The following is a 20000-nucleotide window of genomic DNA, read 5'->3' as shown; positions in this document are numbered from 1 at the left end:
ATATATATATATGTATATATATATATATGTATATATATATATATATATATATATATATATATATATATATATATATATATATATATATATATATATATATATATATATATATATTCCTATGAGTCTACGGAGAAAATGAAACACGAAAAGTTCCCAAGTGCACATCATCACATCATTATCATCAGGGGAGACACAAGAGAGAAATATAACAGTCAGTTGATATACATCGAAGAGACGAAGCTAGGACGCCATTTGGTAAACAAGTTTACTTATCATTTTACATAAACTTATCATTTTACAAATCTTATCATTTTACAAATCTTATCAACAATAAAGCTATCTAATTTGTATAGACCATCACTAATATTAAGATTATAATTCTTTGCGTATTTGATAATAGAAGATTCAATGATATTTCTCTTGGTAGTAGAGTTAGAGTTAATAACTGAAATGGCGTTACTCCAGTCAATACAATGATCATAGTTTTTAACGTGATTAAACAAGGCATTTGACTCTTGTCCCATTCTTATACTATATTTATGTTGCTTAAGTCTAACGGAAAGAACCTTACCAGTCTGACCAACATTAAATTTATCCGTTTCCACAAGGCACTTTATAGATGCATCTAAGAGAATTTTCTGGTGAATTCCTGATTAAGATATTCTTTATAGTATTATTGTTGATAAAGGCAACATTTACATTAAAGGATTTAAGCAACATGGGAAGCAAAGTGAAATTATTATTAAAAGGGAGACATATATGTATAAAAGATAAAAAGAAGCACACATGCATACGTTCGTACGTACGTACGCACATACACATATTGTTTGAGGTAGACCGATGAGTATTTTACTTGACTACGTTTGTCAAGTTTCTTTGGTTTTTCTTTCCATCCTTTTCTCTTCATGTTAAGAAAATGGGAAAAAAAGCAGAAAACTGATAAAGATTGAATGTGATTATGTTATGAACATTGTATCAAAATACAAAACTTCTTGATATATATATATATATATATATATATATATATATATATATATATATATATATATATATATATATATATATATATATATATATATATATATATATATTTCATTTTTGTTTATCTATTTTGCTTTGTCGCTGTCTCCCGCGTTAGCGAGGTAGCGCAAGGAAACAGACGAAACAAATGGCCCAACCAACCCACACACACATGTATTTACATACACGTCCACACACGCAAATATACATACCTATACATCTCAATGTACACATATATATTCACACACAGACATATACATATATACACATGTACATAATTTCATACTGTCTGCCTTAATTTATTCCCATCGCCACCTCGCCACACATGGAATAACATCCCCCTCCCCCCTCATGTGTGCGAGGTAGCGCTAGGAAAAGACAACAAAGGCCCCATTCGTTCACACTCAGTCTCTAGCTGTCATGTAATAATGCACCGAAACCACAGCTCCCTTTCCACATCCAGGCCCCACAGAACTTTCCATGGTTTACCCCAGACGCTTCACATGCCCTGGTTCAATCCATTGATAGCACGTCAACCCGGTATACCACATCGATCCAATTCACTCTATTCCTTGCACGCCTTTCACCCTCCTGCATGTTCAGGCCCCGATCACTCAAAATCTTTTTCACTCCATCTTTCCACCTCCAATTTGGTATCCCACTTCTCGTTCCCTCCACCTCTGACACATATATCCTCTTGGTCAATCTTTCCTCACTCATTCTCTCCATGTGAACAAACCCTTTCAAAACACCCTCTTCTGCTCTCTCAACCATACCCTTTTTATTTCCACACATTTCTCTTACCCTGACATTCCTTACTCGATCAAACCACCTCACACCACACATTGTCCTCAAACATCTCATTTCCAGCACATCCACCCTCCTGCGCACAACTCTATCCATAGCCCACGCCTCGCAACCATACAACATTGTTGGAACCATTATTCCTTCAAACATACCCATTTTTGCTTTCGGAGATAATGTTCTCGACTTCCACACATTCTTCAAGGCTCCCAGGATTTTCGCCCCCTCCCCCACGCTATGATTCACTTCCGCTTCCATGGTTCCATCCGCTGCCAGATCCACTCCTAGATATCTAAAACACTTTACTTCCTCCAGTTTTTCTCCATTCAAACTTACCTCCCAATTGACTTGACCCTCAACCCTCTTGTACCTAATAACTTTGCTCTTATTTACATTTACTCTTAACTTCCTTCTTTCACACACTTTACCGAACTCAGTCACCAGCTTCTGCAGTTTCTAACATGATTCAGCCACCAGCGATGTATCATCAGCGAACAACAACTGACTCACTTCCCAAGCTCTCTCATCCACAACAGACTACATACTTGCCCCTCTTTCCAAAACTCTTGCATTCACCTCCCTAACAACCCCATCCATAAACAAATTAAACAACCATGGAGACATCACACACCCCTGCCGCAAACCTACATTCACTGAGAACCAATCACTTTCCTCTCTTCCTACACGTACACATGCCTTACATCCTCGATAAAAACTTTTCACTGCATCTAACAACTTGCCTCCCACACCATATATTCATAATACCTTCCACAGAGCATCTCTATCAACTCTATCATATGCCTTCTCCAGATCCATAAATGCTATATACAAATCCATTTGCTTTTCTAAGTATTTCACACATACATTCTTCAAAGCAAACACCTGATCCACACATCCTCTACCACTTCTGAAACCACACTGCTCTTCCCCAATCTGATGCTCTGTACATGCCTTCACCCTCTCAATCAATACCCTCCCATATAATTTACCAGGAATACTCAACAACAAACTTATACCTCTGTAATTTGAGCACTTACTCTTATCTCCTTTGCCTTTGTACAATGGCACTATGCAAGCATTCCGCCAATCCTCAGGTACCTCACCCAGAATCATACATACATTGAATAACCTTATCAACCAGTCAACAATACAGTCACCCCCTTTTTTAATAAATTCCACCGCAATACCATCCAAACCTGCTGCCTTGCCGGCTTTCATCTTCCGCAAAGCTTTTACTGCCTCTTCTCTGTTTACCAGATCATTTTCCCTAACCCTCTCACTTTGCACAACACCTCGACCACCCTATATCTGCCACTCTATCATCAAAGACATTCAACAAACCTTCAAAATACTCACTCCATCTCCTTCTCACATCACCACTACTTTCCACCTCCCCATTAGCCCCCTTCACTGAAGTTCCCATTTGCTCCCTTGTCTTACGCACTTTATTTACTTCCTTCCAAAACATCTTTTTATTCTCCCTAAAATTCAATGATACTCTCTCACCCCAACTCTCATTTGCCCTCTTTTTCACCTCTTGCACCTTTCTCTTGACCTCCTGCCTCTTTCTTTTATACATCTCCCAGTCATTTGCATTTTTTCTCTGCAAAAATCGTCCAAATGCCTGTCTCTTCTCTTTCACTAATAATCTTACTTCTTCATCCCACCACTCGCTACCCTTTCTAATCAACCCACCTCCCACGCTTCTCATGCCACAAGCATCCTTTGCGCAAGCCATCACTTCTTCCCTAAATACATCCCATTCCTCCCCCACTCCCCTTATATATATATATATATATATATATATATATATATATATATATATATATATATATATATATATATATATTATCCCTGGGGATAGGGGATTAAGAATACTTCCCACGTATTCCCTGCGTGTCGTAGATGGCGACTAAAAGGGGAGGGAGCGGGGGGCTGGAAATCCTCCCCTCTCGTTTTTTTTTTTTAGTTTTCCAAAAGAAGGAACAGAGTGGGGCCAGGTGAGGATATTCCAAAAAAGGCCCATCCTCTGCTCTTAACGCTACCTCGCTAACGCAGGAAATGGCTTTAAAATATTTTAAACGAAAAAGAAAGATATATATATATATATATATATATATATATATATATATATATATATATATATATATATATATATATATATATATATATATGAGTGTGAACGAATGGGGCCTTTATTGTCTTTTCCTAGCGCTACCTCACACACATGAGGGGGGGAGGGGGATGGTATTCCATGTGTGGCGAGGTGGCGATGGGAATGAATAAAGGCAGACAGTGTGAATTGTGTGCATGGATATATATGTATGTGTCTGTGTGTGTATATATATATATGTGTACATTGAGATGTAAAGGTATGTATATTTGCGTGTGTGGACGTGTATGTATATCCATGTGTATGGGGGTTGGTTGGGCCATTTTCTTTCGTCTATTTCCTTGCGCTACCTCGCAAACGCGGGAGACAGCGACAAAGCAAAATAGAAAAATATATATATATATATATATATATATATATATATATATATATATATCTTTTTTTTTGTCGCTGTCTCCCGCGTTTGCGAGGTAGCGCAAGGAAACAGACGAAAGAAATGGCCCAACCCACCCCCATACACATGCCTTGATTCAATCCACTGACAGCACGTCAACCCCGGTATACCACATCGCTCCAATTCACTCTATTCTTTGCCCTCCTTTCACCCTCCTGCATGTTCATATATATATATAAACGCCCACACACGCACATACACATTCCTATACATTTCACCGTATATGTGGATAAACATATACTGGCATGTACATATATACACATGTGCATATTCATACTTGCTGCCTTCATCCATTCTCGTCGCCACCCCGCCACACATTATCATCATCCCTAGACCTCATTCTAAAAGCTCCAGAGGTCCAAGGCAGCGCTGTTTCCATCATCAAGGAAATGTGTACTCCTTCGGGATGGAAAGTTCGCCAAAGGTGCCTTTTCGTATTCGGTATAACCTCTTGCAGGTGGAGCACAGTCCACACACACATTTGTGCAGCGGTTAGCGTTCCTGACCGTGAGGCATTCACGGGCCCCAGAACTTCGAGTGTATAGGTTGGAATCGCTTTTGCGGCAGTCGGTCCTCAGTCAACCCAGCTCTTCATCCACCCCTAGAGGTTGGTCGACAAATTGGGTGCCTGCCTCTAGTTAGGATATATATATATATATATATATATATATATATATATATATATATATATATATATATATATATATATATATATATATATCTTTTTTTTGCTTTGTCGCTGTCTCCCGCGTTTGCGAGGTAGCGCAAGGAAACAGACGAAAGAAATGGCCCAACCCACCCCATACACATGTATATACATACGTCCACACACGCAAATATACATACCTACACAGCTTTCCATGGTTTACCCCAGACGCTTCACATGCCTTGATTCAATCCACTGACAGCACGTCAACCCCGGTATACCACATCGCTCCAATTCACTCTATTCCTTGCCCTCCTTTCACCCTCCTGCATGTTCAGGCCCCGATCACACAAAATCTTTTTCACTCCATCTTTCCACCTCCAATTTGGTCTCCCTCTTCTCCTCGTTCCCTCCACCTCCGACACATATATCCTCTTGGTCAATCTTTCCTCACTCATTCTCTCCATGTGACCAAACCATTTCAAAACACCCTCTTCTGCTCTCTCAACCACTCTCTTTTTATTTCCACACATCTCTCTTACCCTTACGTTACTTACTCGATCAAACCACCTCACACCACACATTGTCCTCAAACATCTCATTTCCAGCACATCCATCCTCCTGCGCACAACTCTATCCATAGTCCACGCCTCGCAACCATACAACATTGTTGGAACCACTATTCCTTCAAACATACCCATTTTTGCTTTCCGAGATAATGTTCTCGACTTCCACACATTCTTCAAGGCTCCCAGAATTTTCGCCCCCTCCCCCACCCTATGATCCACTTCCGCTTCCATGGTTCCATCCGCTGCCAGATCCACTCCCAGATATCTAAAGCACTTCACTTCCTCTAGTTTTTTTCCATTCAAACTCACCTCCCAATTGACTTGACCCTCAACCCTACTGTACCTAATAACCTTGCTCTTATTCACATTTACTCTTAACTTTCTTCTTTCACACACTTTACCAAACTCAGTCACCAGCTTCTGCAGTTTCTCACATGAATCAGCCACCAGCGCTGTATCATCAGCGAACAACAACTGACTTCCCAAGCTCTCTCATCCCCAACAGACTTCATACTTGCCCTCTTTCCAAAACTCTTGCATTCACCTCCCTAACAACCCCATCCATAAACAAATTAAACAACCATGGAGACATCACACACCCCTGCCGCAAGCCTACATTCACTGAGAACCAATCACTTTCCTCTCTTCCTACACGTACACATGCCTTACATCCTCGATAAAAACTTTTCACTGCTTCTAACAACTTGCCTCCCACACCATATATTCTTAATACCTTCCACAGAGCATCTCTATCAACTCTATCATATGCCTTCTCCAAATCCATAAATGCTACATACAAATCCATTTGCTTTTCTAAGTATTTCTCACATACATTTTTCAAAGCAAACACCTGATCCACACATCCTCTACCACTTCTGAAACCACACTGCTCTTCCCCAATCTGATACTCTGTACATGCCTTCACCCTCTCAATCAATACCCTCCCATATGATTTGCCAGGAATACTCAACAAACTTATACCTCTGTAATTTGAGCACTCACTCTTATCCCCTTTGCCTTTGTACAATGGCACTATGCAAGCATTCCGCCAATCCTCAGGCACCTCACCATGAGTCATACATACATTAAATAACCTTACCAACCAGTCAACAATACAGTCACCCCCTTTTTTAATAAATTCCACTGCAATACCATCCAAACCTGCTGCCTTGCCGGCTTTCATATATATATATATATATATATATATATATATATATATATATATATATATATATATATATATATATATATATATATATATATATATATATATATATATCCCTAGAGATAGGGGAGAAAGAATACTTCCCACGTATTCCTTGCTTGTCGTAAAAGGCGACTAAGAGGGGAAGGAGCGGGGGGGATGGAAATCCTCCACTCTCGTTTTTTTTTTTTTCAATTTTCCAAAAGGAGGAACAGAGAAGGGGGCCAGGTGAGGATATTCCCTCAAAGGCCCAGTCCTTTGTTCTTAACGCTACCTCGCTAACGCGGGAAATGGCGAGTAGTATGAAAGAAAGAAAAAGAATATATATATATATACAGACTGGTCGTAAGGAATAACAATGTAACATTGAGGTAATCACACGTCATCCTGGAGCACCACTGTAACATGAAGGTGTGGAAGATATTCCAGTAATTATGACTTTGAACATTGATAGTCTGTTCAAAACTCGTTATCTGTTACCATGCCTTGTTCAGGATACATATGTGTGTGGAAACCATGGAATCTCTGATATTATCATAACCTTCAAATATCGCGTTTTATAAACAACTGTTCTTAGTTCACATCGAATATGATCAAGAACTTGTGTAGTAACTTTTTTTTTACAGTAATGTAAACATGCGCTCTCCCTACCAATTAGATTTTGATTTCAGATTCGGGTGGCAGGTGTCAGATAACTGAATCAAACTAACCAGATGTTTAGATATATATTTTGACTGATAATTCAGCTAGAAACTTGTAGAATGTATGATTTTTTCAGTGGGATCAGGGGTAAGCAGGTGAGAGTGACCGTGTAGAGTATGATTAGGTCAACACTGTAGGTGTTGATGATGAGACGATCATGCAGTCTGTAGCACTGACGCTGCTCTCTATATTGTACAATAATGGCCACGAATGTGTAGCAGTGGGCGACTTAACAACGACCTTTACGGTTTATTACGGAGGAAAGGTATGACCTGTAGTGCATCGCAGTGCAGGCAACCGTACAGCAACAGTGCGATGCAACTGGTTTATTTTTTCGACCAGGAACTGGTGATCTGGTCGACCACGGCCATGCTATGGGGGCCCCATGTCGTGCCAGTCTTCGTGACCCGTGTACTTTACTCACACGCACACTCCCCTAGCTTGTGTACAGAATGTGGACGTAATCTTACATACATACATGCCCGTAAGAGTTGGGGCCCCACGAATGTAGAACTCTCCCAGTGCTGCACAAATGTCATTACATATACATTGTATATATACAAATATACACAAGTGTTTATGTAAATCACACTGTTCTATACATGTAGGGTATTGATGCATGGATAACCTAAATATAGATGTCAACACATTCGTATCTATCTATCTGTCTATCTATCTATCTATCTATCTATCTATCTATCTATCTATATATATATATATATATATATATATATATATATATATATATATATATATATATATATATATATATATATATATATATATATATATATATATATATATATATATATCTGACTATGCATATGTATATGTGAGTAAGAAGCGTATCTGAAGTAGAGGCTGGGAGTTGTAAGGTTAATACACCCACCAGGATGTTGGACAACTCACTTTCCACGACAAACACGCAAGGTATAGAATGTTAGCCAAAATATTGTTGAGTTAGCAAGGTTGTAGAGGAAAGGCCATCGTTTGCACGAAGCTCTGATGCCAATTACTCTATTTACAGTCATAATCTAATGAAGTTATACTCGCCATGGAAGAGGCTAAACTCATTTGCATACAGAAGTGTTTCGGAAACTGACTGTGTGTGATTTCTCTTTGTGTGTTACGGGAGAAGGGGGGTATTCTTGTGCTGCCCCGTCTCTTGGCCTTAGGGTTACACCGTGACTTAACTTCATGTACAAACACACACACAGACACATACATACCCTATTTTACGCCAGGTACCCATTCACCCACCAGCCCCAAGGGTGAGGATGAACCGATAAGGTGGCTGTGAACCAGCTGCCCTGTCCGAGATTCGGACGAGAGCCCGTTAGATCAGTGGACCGTAACCACTACACCACGGAAGCTCTTAAATGTGATTACTTTTTGTACTGTTCGGGGTAGGAGTATTACACGTGTGTGTGTGTGTGTGTGTGTGTGTGTGTGTGTGTGTGTGTGTGTTATTGGGAGAGAGTTTCCCACTCTTGTTGCTCCGTCTCTTAACGTTGTAGGTATATGTACCATATCTGTACTCCTGTGTATGTAAACACACACACACACACACACACACACACACACACACACCCATCCCACTTCGCTAGTTACCCATTTATCGACGAGCCCCGAGGGGAGGAGGAACACCTGGGTTGGATGTAGGCAGACTGCCACGCGTAGGATTCGAACCAACCTTAGTCAATCTCTTTCTCTCGAGGCAGCTCTTATATAATGAAGAATAATGTAAGGCTCCTCAGCTTACGGCTAACGATGTGCAGAGAGACTGTAGTACTTTGAGGCCAGATATGTGCAGCCAAGCTGTCCAAATTTTAAACTGTATGTAGGAATCTTAGACGTGTCTGTAGTAAACCTTTCTCGTAATTGTACTTGTGAATGGGAGACATCACACCACTTGAGAACAGGTCACCTTATCATTATAATCATAGAAACGTCTCTGTACATGGGAAGGATAGACAACAGAAGACCTGATGGTTTATGATGTCATCTGCTGGAGGACAGTAGTAGGATCTGAAATTCCTAATCCATGTAGATGGAGACAGGATAGTAAAGTGTATCTGTTGCTGTCCACAGAGCCACATGAATGCACTGTAATGAAAGGATCATTTTACCTTCTGACTTTCAGCCAGGTTTCACACTGTCACATTGCTGTTTGTAAATGCTGAACATAGATGGTCGCAGATCGATATAGGTATTAAGTGGGTGTAGGAAATCGATTTTTACTCCCTTTACAGAGCATGCGCTGTGGGTTGTCTGCCCGTCTGAGAGAACACTCGTTATTTCAAACCTTACATTCTAATTCTGTTAACATACACGTCACCTTTGGGCCAGCTACACCTAGTGATGCACACATGCTAACGGCAGCACAGCTTGTGTCTACCATGCACATGTACTGTCCAACACGGGGTGTTCTGTCACTGGTGTCCAACACGGGGTGTTCTGTCGCTGGTGTCCAACACGGGGTGTTCTGTACCATACTGATATGTTGTGAAAACCTCAGTACTATCAGCTGATGGTACAATTATCCACTTTGTGGTGTTGAGTTATAACAGTTATACATTTCATTGTGAGAGTTGAAATTACTGCTATCCCGTATGAACTCATTTATGTGAATTGACGAAGTGATCAACTCCGTGAGCTAATGATATTCTCAGGATCTTAGTGGTGTGAACTAATGTCACACTCAACCCCTTAGTGTCTGAGCCATTGACATTGCTTCTTAGTGGTGCGAGCTGATGACACAATCAGCCCCTCATTGCTGTGTGAGCTAGCAACAAAATGGGCCCTAAAGTGGTGTGAGCTCAACTCACAATCAGCCCCTTTAATGTCGAGAGCTTAAGATACAATCAGTGATGTAAGCTTACAACAGAAGCGTATCTTTCCTTACTGGCTGTACGCACAGTGTTTACGTTCGTTACCGTACGTTCGTACAGCCTCGTTGGGTCACATCCTGGACACCGTACATGCCTAAGCCTCACGAGGCTACCTCGTGGTTACGTGGTAAACATGTGACTTGTGCAGACCAGTGGTACAACCTCCCACGGCCATGATCAATGCCGGAAGGACGAAGGTACGACCCTTCGTCACGACAGTAGGGCTCTACATAACGATGGTAGGACCCTTCATCACGACGATAGGACCCTTCATTACGACGGTAGGACCCTTCATCACTACAGTAGGATCCTTCATTACGACGGTAGGACCCTTCATTACGACAGTAGGACCCTTCATTACGACGGTAGGACCCTTCATCACTACGGTAGGATCCTTCATTACGACGGTAGGACCCTTTATCACGATGGTAGGACCCTTCATTACGATAGTAGGACCCTTCATTACGACAGTAGGACCCCCCATTACGACGGTAGGACCCTTCATTACGACAGTAGGACCCTCCATTACGGCGGTAGGACCCTTCATTACGATAGTAGGACCCTTCATTACGATAGTAGGACCCTTCATTACGACAGTAGGACCCTCCATTACGGCGGTAGGACCCTTCATTACGATAGTAGGACACTCCATTACGATAGTAGGACTCTTCATTACGACAGTGGGACCCTTCATTACGACGGTAGGACCCTTCATTACGATAGTAGGACCCTTCATTACGACAGTAGGACCCTCCATTACGACGGCAGGACCCTTCATTAAGACAGTAGGACCCTCCATTACGGCGGTAGGACCCTTCATTACGATAGTAGGACCCTTCATTACGATGGTAGGACCCTTCATTACGATAGTAGGACCCTTCATTACGATAGTAGGACCCTTCATTACGACAGTATGACCCTCCATTACGGCGGTAGGACCCTTCATTACGATAGTAGGACCCTCCATTACGATAGTAGGACCCTTCATTACGACAGTAGGACCCTTCATTACGACGGTAGGACCCTTCATTACGACAGTAGGACCCTTCATTACGACAGTAGGACCCTTCATTACGATGGTAGGACCCTTCATTATGACAGTAGGACCCTTCATTACGATGGTAGGACCTTTCATTACGACGGTAGGACCCTTCATTACGACAGTAGGACCCTTCATTACGACAGTAGGACCCTTCATTACGACAGTAGGACCCTTCATTACGATGGTAGGACCTTTCATTACGACGGTAGGACCCTTCATTACGACAGTAGGACCCTTCATTACGACAGTAGGACCCTTCATTAAGATGGTAGGACCTTTCATTACGACGGTAGGACCCTTCATTACGATGGTATTACCTTTCATTACGACAGTAGGACCCTTCATTACGATGGTAGGACCTTTCATTACGACGGTAGGACCCTTCATTACGATAGTAGGACCCTTCATTACGACAGTAGGACCCTTCATTACGATGGTAGGACCTTTCATTACGACAGTAGGACCCTTCATTACGACAGCAGGACCCTTCATTACGATGGTAGGACCTTTCATTACGATGGTAAGACCCTTCATTACGACAGTAGGAGCCTTCATTACGACGGTAGGACCCTTCATTACGATAGTAGGACCCTTCATTACGACAGTAGGACCCTTCATTACGATGGTAGGACCTTTCATTACGACAGTAGGACCCTTCATTACGATGGTAGGACCCTTCATTACGACGGTAGGACCCTTCATTACGATGGTAGGACCCTTCATTACGATGGTAGGACCCTTCATTACGATGGTAGGACCCTTCATTACGACAGTAGGACCCTTCATTACGATGGTAAGACCCTTCATTACGATGGTAGGACCCTTCATTACGACAGTAGGACCCTTCATTACGATGGTAAGACCCTTCATTACGATGGTAGGACCCTTCATTACGATGGTAGGACCCTTCATTACGACGGTAGGACCCTTCATTACGACGGTAGGACCCAGCATCACGATGGTAGGACCCTTCATTACGACGGTAGGACCCTTCATTACGACGGTAGGACCCAGCATCACGATGGTAGGACCCTTCATTACGACGGTAGGACCCTTCATTACGACGGTAGGACCCAGCATCACGATGGTAGGACCCTTCATTACGACGGTAGGACCCAGCCTCACGATGGTAGGACCATTGAGCACCTCGGTAGGATTCTTGTGTGTTATGCCTTGCCCTCTAGCTTAAACTCTTGAAAGTCGGATCAAAGACCTTGCCATTATTCTTTATTCGTTCCGTCATAATCAATGGTCATACAGTCGTGCTCAATGGTCGTACCGTCGTGCTCAACGGTCGCACCGCCGTGCTCAATGGTCGTACCGTTGTGCTCAATGGTCGTACCGTTGTGCTCAATGGTCGTACCGTCTAGCTCATTGGTCGTATCGTCGTGCTCAATAGTCGTATCAATTTGCTCAGTGGTCGTACCGTCGTGCTCATTCATCGTATCGTCGTACTCAATAGTAGTATCGTCGTGCTCAATGGTCGTTCCGTCGTGCTTATTGGTCGTATCGTCGTAGTCAATAGTAGTATCGTCGTGCTCAATGGTCATACCGTCTTGCCTGAGAGTAGTGCTGCCTCGCTCAAGGGTCGTACCGTCGTGCCTCAGTATCGTGCTGCCTCGCTCAAGGGTCGTACCGTCGTGCCTCAGTGTCGTGCTGCCTCGCTCAAGGGTCGTACTGTCGTACTCACTGGTCGTGCCATCTTTCTCAAAATGTTACGTGAGGGAAGTCGTCATGGAGACCAGACCAAGCGACGGTTACTTACCGTGGACTGGGAATTCATTCGATCGACTCACCAGAACAGTGAGTGAGTGTGGAGGTTGGGGTCATTAATAGCCGATTAGGCAACCAGGGCGTGAGGAGATTGGTCAGCGGCGGTGACGTCATACCTCTGATGCAGCGTCCTGGCACATCACTGGTCAGTGACGTCATACCTCTATTTACAGAGTCCGTGCCTGGCATTGGCTCCTGGCGGTGACGTTATGCATCTCCTGCAGTTTCCATGAGTGTCATTGATCAGTGGCGGTGACGTCATTCCTCTGCTGCAGCGACCATACGTGGCATCGGTTGGTGGAAGTGACGTCATACCTCTGTTGCATTGTCCATACCTGTTACTGCTTGTTTGGTGACGTCATACCTTTGTTGAAACGACCATATGTGTCACTGGCTGGTGACGGTGACGTCATATCACGGCTGCAGCGTCCTGCATGTCACTGGCCAGTGGCGGTGACGTCATACCTCTGTGCAGGTCAGCGGTCTTTATCGTTCCTTGAAACCTCACACACACACACACACACACACACACACACACACACACACGGTGGATCATCTTATTTGAGTTCAGATATTATCTAATATAATAAAAACCAAAAACTTATTTGGTAGATTCATTTAGAACACGTTTAAGTGAAAGTAATTTATTCATTTACTTACAAGAAGTTTATGAGAAGCATTTACATACTTGATTATGGTTGAGAATCTTTGAAGCAACTTTCGAGCATGTTTCGTGAGACATGATTCACCACTTACGATGTATGAAGCACTTCTGCACAACTCATCGTCAGTCATGATTCAGTAGCAGCCACTTGGCTCGAACACGGTCGGTGTTATGAACTCTTAGGAACTCCCAAGACACAGATGAACCAGATGTTGTCCCGAGCCTTGCCTGCCGGGTTCGCAAAACACTGTAGTACATAACAGATCTCAAAAGTTTGACGAATCAGATCTTTTTTTCCTTAAATCATTAAAGATAAAATTCTCAATTGCTTTCCTCCGTAAAGCTGATGTAAACAAGGTATCAAACTAGTCCACAAGACTGAGGCAACTCCAGGATCTTGAGCCATGGTGGACTGATCATAAGTGTCCGTCAGACGTCTTCCCTGATACTGATGGCATGATGTGCTATGTTGCCTCCACGTGGCAGACACAGTGTGTATGTTAGCCTCACCACGACGTGGCAGACACAGTGTGTATGTTAGCCTCACCAGGTCGTGGCAGACACAGTGTGTATGTTAGCCTCACCACGACGTGGCAGACACAGTGTGTATGTTAGCCTCACCACGACGTGGCAGACACAGTGTGTATGTTAGCCTCACCACGACGTGGCAGACACAGTGTGTATGTTAGCCTCACCACGACGTGGCAGACACAGTGTGTATGTTAGCCTCACCACGACGTGGCAGACACAGTGTGTATGTTAGCCTCACCACGACGTGGCAGACACAGTGTGTATGTTAGCCTCACCACGACGTGGCAGACACAGTGTGTATGTTAGCCTCACCAGGTCGCGGCAGACACAGTGTGTATGTTAGCCTCACCACGACGTGGCAGACACAGTGTGTATGTTAGCCTCACCACGTCGTGGCAGACACAATGTGCATGTTAGCCTCACCACGACGTGGCAGACACAGTGTGTATGTTAGCCTCACCAGGTCGCGGCAGACACAGTGTGTATGTTAGCCTCACCAGGTCGTGGCAGACACAGTGTGTATGTTAGCCTCACCACGTCGTGGCAGACACAATGTGCATGTTAGCCTCACCAGGTCGTGGCAGACACAGTGTGTATGTTAGCCTCACCAGGTCGCGGCAGACACAGTGTGTATGTTAGCCTCACCAGGTCGTGGCAGACATAGTGTGTATGTTAGCCTCACCAGGTCGTGGCAGACACAGTGTGTATGTTAGCCTCACCAGGTCGTGGCAGACATAGTGTGTATGTTAGCCTCACCAGGTCGTGCTTGGTGGCATTTGTCTTGACGGTACGTTGCCGCCTCTTGACTTGGCACCTCAGTGTCCAGTCAGGCCAGCCCCCGCCCACCAGTGTTTACCCGCGACTCTGTACATCATTTGTCATTCTTCTTTGTCTCTAGTTATTTATATGTATATATATAAACCTGTGTGTGTGTGTGTGTGTGTGTGTGTGTGTATGTGTGTATGATTAATTGTGTTGTGAATTGCCTGTGTCTTGCAAGGTATTACGACTCTCACCTGGTTTTTTCAGTGACGCCTGGCAAGAGCAATTAAAACTTCATCGATCTTCTCCCAAATGGTAAGAACCTGCATCTTTGCTAATTGTCTGACGTCATTTATACGGTGTGACGGCAGGCCAGGGTGGCATTCTTGTACTGTGTGACGGCAGGATAGGGTGGCATCCTTGTACTATGTGACGGCAGGCCAGGGTGACATATTGTACGGATGTGACGGCAGGCCAGTGTGGCATTCTTGTACGATGTGACGGCAGGGCAGGGTGGCATTCTTGCACGGTGTGACGGCAGGATAGTGTGCCATCCTTGTACGAAGTGACGTGAGGCCAAATGTGATATCCTTATAAAGTGTGACGGGAAGGTAGGGTGACATTCATGTACAATATGAAGGGTGGATGATTGGAGATGTGGCGGCAGGCCAAGGTAACATCATTCCATGGTGTTACGCGTGGGCGACGGTCGTCTGGCTGTCGGGTGTAAGGCCCACTGTTCATTCCCAACCTACAATATTCCATCCATAACCTCGCCAGCAGCAGTGTGCGCTGAGACCTGGCTGCCTCTCGACACACTATAACATTGTCGTCTTAGCTCTACTGACGGCTGGTGTATAGTGTTCATATAGTCTTTACCAGAGACTAGCTATAGCCGTTGGTATAGCTAGCCTCCTGACGTGGCTGTGTTATAGCCAGCTTTGTGACTTTACTGGCTATACTCCTGACCGATGCCATAACCAACATCATGACGTGAATGACTGTAGTTGACTTAATGCGATATGATTGACTCGATTGCTGTACTATCAATTGATGGTATAGCTAACTCATTCCACCTTGACTGATGTTATAGCTCTCAACCTGTCCTACTTGGCAGTATTGTTAACTTTGTGTACCTTGACTGACGATACAGCCTGACAGAAGGGATAACATAAATACATTTCTAATGGCGCTGTAGTTAACTTGTGTTTTGCTTACCCAGACAAGCCACTGTGCTGTGTAAGAACCACACTGTACTCTCTTCGCCTGAGTTGTATTTGCAAGATTGCCTGGCGTCTGTCTCGTGTTAAATAACTTATTGGGACTTAATTGTCATACACACTCTAGAATGAATGAATTTAAAATCTTTTACATATTTCTTTAATCCTGAATTTGCTAAAGAGTTTTCATTGTTTTGTGCCTGTTATATATATATATATATATATATATATATATATATATATATATATATATATATATATATATATATATATGTATAATCACTGGACTAAGCCTTCTTGTAGTTACGCTACGAGTAAAACGTCACTTTCGGTGAAACTGCATCATCGTCTCTTGTCGAAAGAGACTACAGTCTCGTCGAAAAACTTGTCGCTCTTAAAGACAGTCCATTAATATCCTGCTGCTGGACGAACCTGCAGCCTTGGAGCTGCAGGAGGTCCTGCAAAAGGGGGTCCTTCAGTAATATCTTTCAAGAAAGGGGTGCTGGCCACCGGACAGAACCACAGGATAAGAAGTGTAATGAAGATGTTCGTGGGTCTGAGTGGATTGAGGAGGGGACAATTAAGGAGCAAAATTTCAGTGTCTTTAGTATGGGGGTTGCATCTGGGGCACGAGGAGTCTTGTGGTATGTTGAACCTGTGTTCGTAATGTTGAAAAATTAGACGATATGCAGAAGGCATATGTGTAGGTATAACTCTTACATGCCTGGGGGATGTAGTTTCAAATATTTGTTTGTCTGTATGTCTGTTGAGATGGTGTTTAAGATTAGGGTAAGAAATGCTCCTCGGGTCATTATGGCGTGGATATGTTTCGTCAATGTTGCGATTTGTTTTGGGAGGAGGATCTGTGAATGTAGCCTGTTGAAGTATAAAAGAAAGATAAGCTTTCTAAATCTACTTTGATGTTGGTTGGTTTTAGATTCATGTTGGAGGAAAGGGTCTAGTGTTGTTACAAAGAACTGAGTGCCGAGGAAATAGGTGAAACAGTATTGGATGTATTTTTTGTTTCGTTGTGCAGGAGTTGAATTTTGCGGTTGCTGAGCAACCGGTGATTGTTTTGAATGCTGAAATTTGTGTGGTTTGCAGATTTTTTTATATTTGCGTTCGACAGCGTGAATGACAAGGCAGGTGAGGCATAGTTTAGGGTGGAGCGGATGATATATATATATATATATATATATATATATATATATATATATATATATATATATATATATATATATATCCCTGGGGATAGGGGAGAAAGAATACTTCCCACGTATTCCCTGCGTGTCGTAGAAGGCGACTAAAAGGGGAGGGAGCGGTGGGCTGGAAATCTTCCCCTCTCGTTTTTTTTTTTTAATTTTCCAAAACAAGGAACAGAGAAGGGGGCCAGGTGAGGATATTCCCTCCAAGGCCCAGTCCTCTGTTCTTAACGCTACCTCGCTAACGCGGGAAATGGCGAATAGTTTGAAAGAAAAGAAAGAATATATATATATATATATATATATATATATTCCGTGTAATCCATGGGGAAATTAAACATGATAAGTTCCCAAGTGCACTTTCGTGTAATGATCACATCATCAGGAGAGATACAAGGAAGGAATATAACAACGATGAGACGTAGCTAGGACGCCATTTGGTAAACAAATGACTACGCAAATGAAGGTCGGGTGCGTCCAAGTTTAGGCAGCATGCGTATCATAAGATTTGTCAGGTGGACATGAAAGGGAACTGTTTACAAATTTCATCAGGAATAAAACTATCCAATTTGTATAGACCTTAGAAAATATTAATGTTATAATTCTTTGCGATTTATTGATAGAATATTCGATGATATTTCTCGTGGTACTGGAGTTACAGCTAATAACTGAGATGGCGTTACTCCAGTCAGTACAATGATCATAATTTTAAACATGATCAAACAATGCATTTCATCTTGTCCTGTTCTCATGCTATATTCATGTTGCTTAAGTCTAACAGAGAGGTCCTTACCAGTCTGCCAAACATAAAACACATCACAATTTTTACATGGTACTCTATTAACACAGCCTGCAGAGTTTTCTGGTTAGTTTCTAATTAAGATATTCCCCATAGTATTGTTGTTACTGAAGGCAGCATTTACAGTAGAGGCTTTAAGCAACTTGGGAAGTAATGTAACATTGTTACTAGAAGGGAGAACTAAAAGGTTCTTGGCGTCACAGTGAGGTTTGGGTTTAATTCTATAAGATTAGTTCTTTGCCAACTCAAGGGATGTTTCGATTTAACTTAAATCCTTTAATGTAAATGTTGCCTTCATCAACAATACTACTATAAAGAGTATCTTATTCAGGAACTCACCAGAAACTTCGGCAGGCTGTGTTTATAGAGTAACATGTAAAAATTGTAATATATGTAGGGCAGGCAGGTAAGGGCCTTTCTGTTATACTTAAGCAGCAGAGATATATCATAAGAACAGGACAAGAATCAAATGCCTTGTTTAATCATGATGAAAATTATGATCAATGTATCGACTGGAATAATGCCATCTCATTTATAAAACTCTAACTCCTGTACCACGAGGAATATCACCGAATGTTCTATCATTATATGTGCAAAGAATTGTAACATTGATATTATTGAAGGTTTAAACAAATTGGATAGCCTTATCTTTGATAGAATTTTAAGCAGTTCCCTATCTTGTCCAAATAATGAATTCTATGATACGTATGCTGCCAGACATGAACGCACCCGACCTCCATTCGGGTAGGTACTTGTTTTCCAAATGGCGTCCTATCTACGTCTCTTAGTTGTAAATTGACTGACTTATATTTCTCTCTTGTGTCTCCCCTGACGATGTGATTATTACACAAAAGTGCACTTGGGAACTTATTGTGTTTCATTTTCCCCGTGGACTCATAGGAATATATATATATATATATATATATATATATTTCTTTTTTTTTTTTTTTTTTCATACGATTCGCCATTTCCCGCATTTGCGAGGTAGCATTAAGAACAGAGGACTGGGCCTTAGAGGGAAAATCCTCACCTGGCCCCCTTCTCTGTTCCTTCTTTTGGAAAATTAAAAAAAAACGAGAGGGGAGGATTTCCTGCCACCCGCTCCCTCCCCTTTTAGTCGCCTTCTACGACACGCAGGGAATACGTGGGAAGTATTCTTTCTCCCCTATCCCCAGGGATAATATATATATATATATATATATATATATATATATATATATATATATATATATATATATATATATATATATATATATATACATATATATAACACTTTTCATCGTGACAAAAGAGAGAAACATTACAGTTTGCCAGCCAGATTAGTATTAATCAGATAGCTTAGTATTGTTTCACATATAAAGTGTTTTGAAACAATTTTTAGATTGCTGTGACGCTGAGAGTGAGTATTTGAATGTCTGTGTTATTAAGTTTAAATGTTCGTATTCATGGTACAATGGAAGAATTTAAATTTTCACACATGCAGACCAATTCTGATTCACAGTTTTGCTCATTGACTCGAAAACTGATTGTTACAGAAGCGTCTTCAGCTAAAAAGAATTTTTGTTGGAGTAAAGGAGAGAGAGAGAGAGAGAGAGAGAGAGAGA

The 20000-nt window shown here is 42.2% G+C and overlaps 1 protein-coding gene across 7 annotated transcripts in view; it reads left to right on the top strand.

Moving 5' to 3' along the window:
• kn (EBF transcription factor knot) overlaps positions 1-20000 on the top strand; it is a 528425-nt gene that overhangs the window by 7165 nt on the left and 501260 nt on the right. For 5 of the 7 annotated variants that reach the window (XM_071675839.1, XM_071675837.1, XM_071675838.1 and 2 more), the window contains exon 2: positions 15443-15490. The exons of the other annotated variants lie outside the window; for them this stretch is intronic. In XM_071675839.1, the coding sequence (XP_071531940.1) occupies positions 15443-15490 (48 nt within the window). The remainder of the gene's footprint in view (positions 1-15442; positions 15491-20000) is intronic. 7 annotated transcript variants of the gene reach the window in all.

Source organism: Panulirus ornatus, chromosome 21 (assembly GCF_036320965.1).
Source record: "Panulirus ornatus isolate Po-2019 chromosome 21, ASM3632096v1, whole genome shotgun sequence".
NCBI classification, from domain to species: domain Eukaryota; kingdom Metazoa; phylum Arthropoda; class Malacostraca; order Decapoda; family Palinuridae; genus Panulirus; species Panulirus ornatus.
Note: the sequence above shows the minus strand (reverse complement) of the source record. Positions and strands in the feature narration are given on the sequence as shown.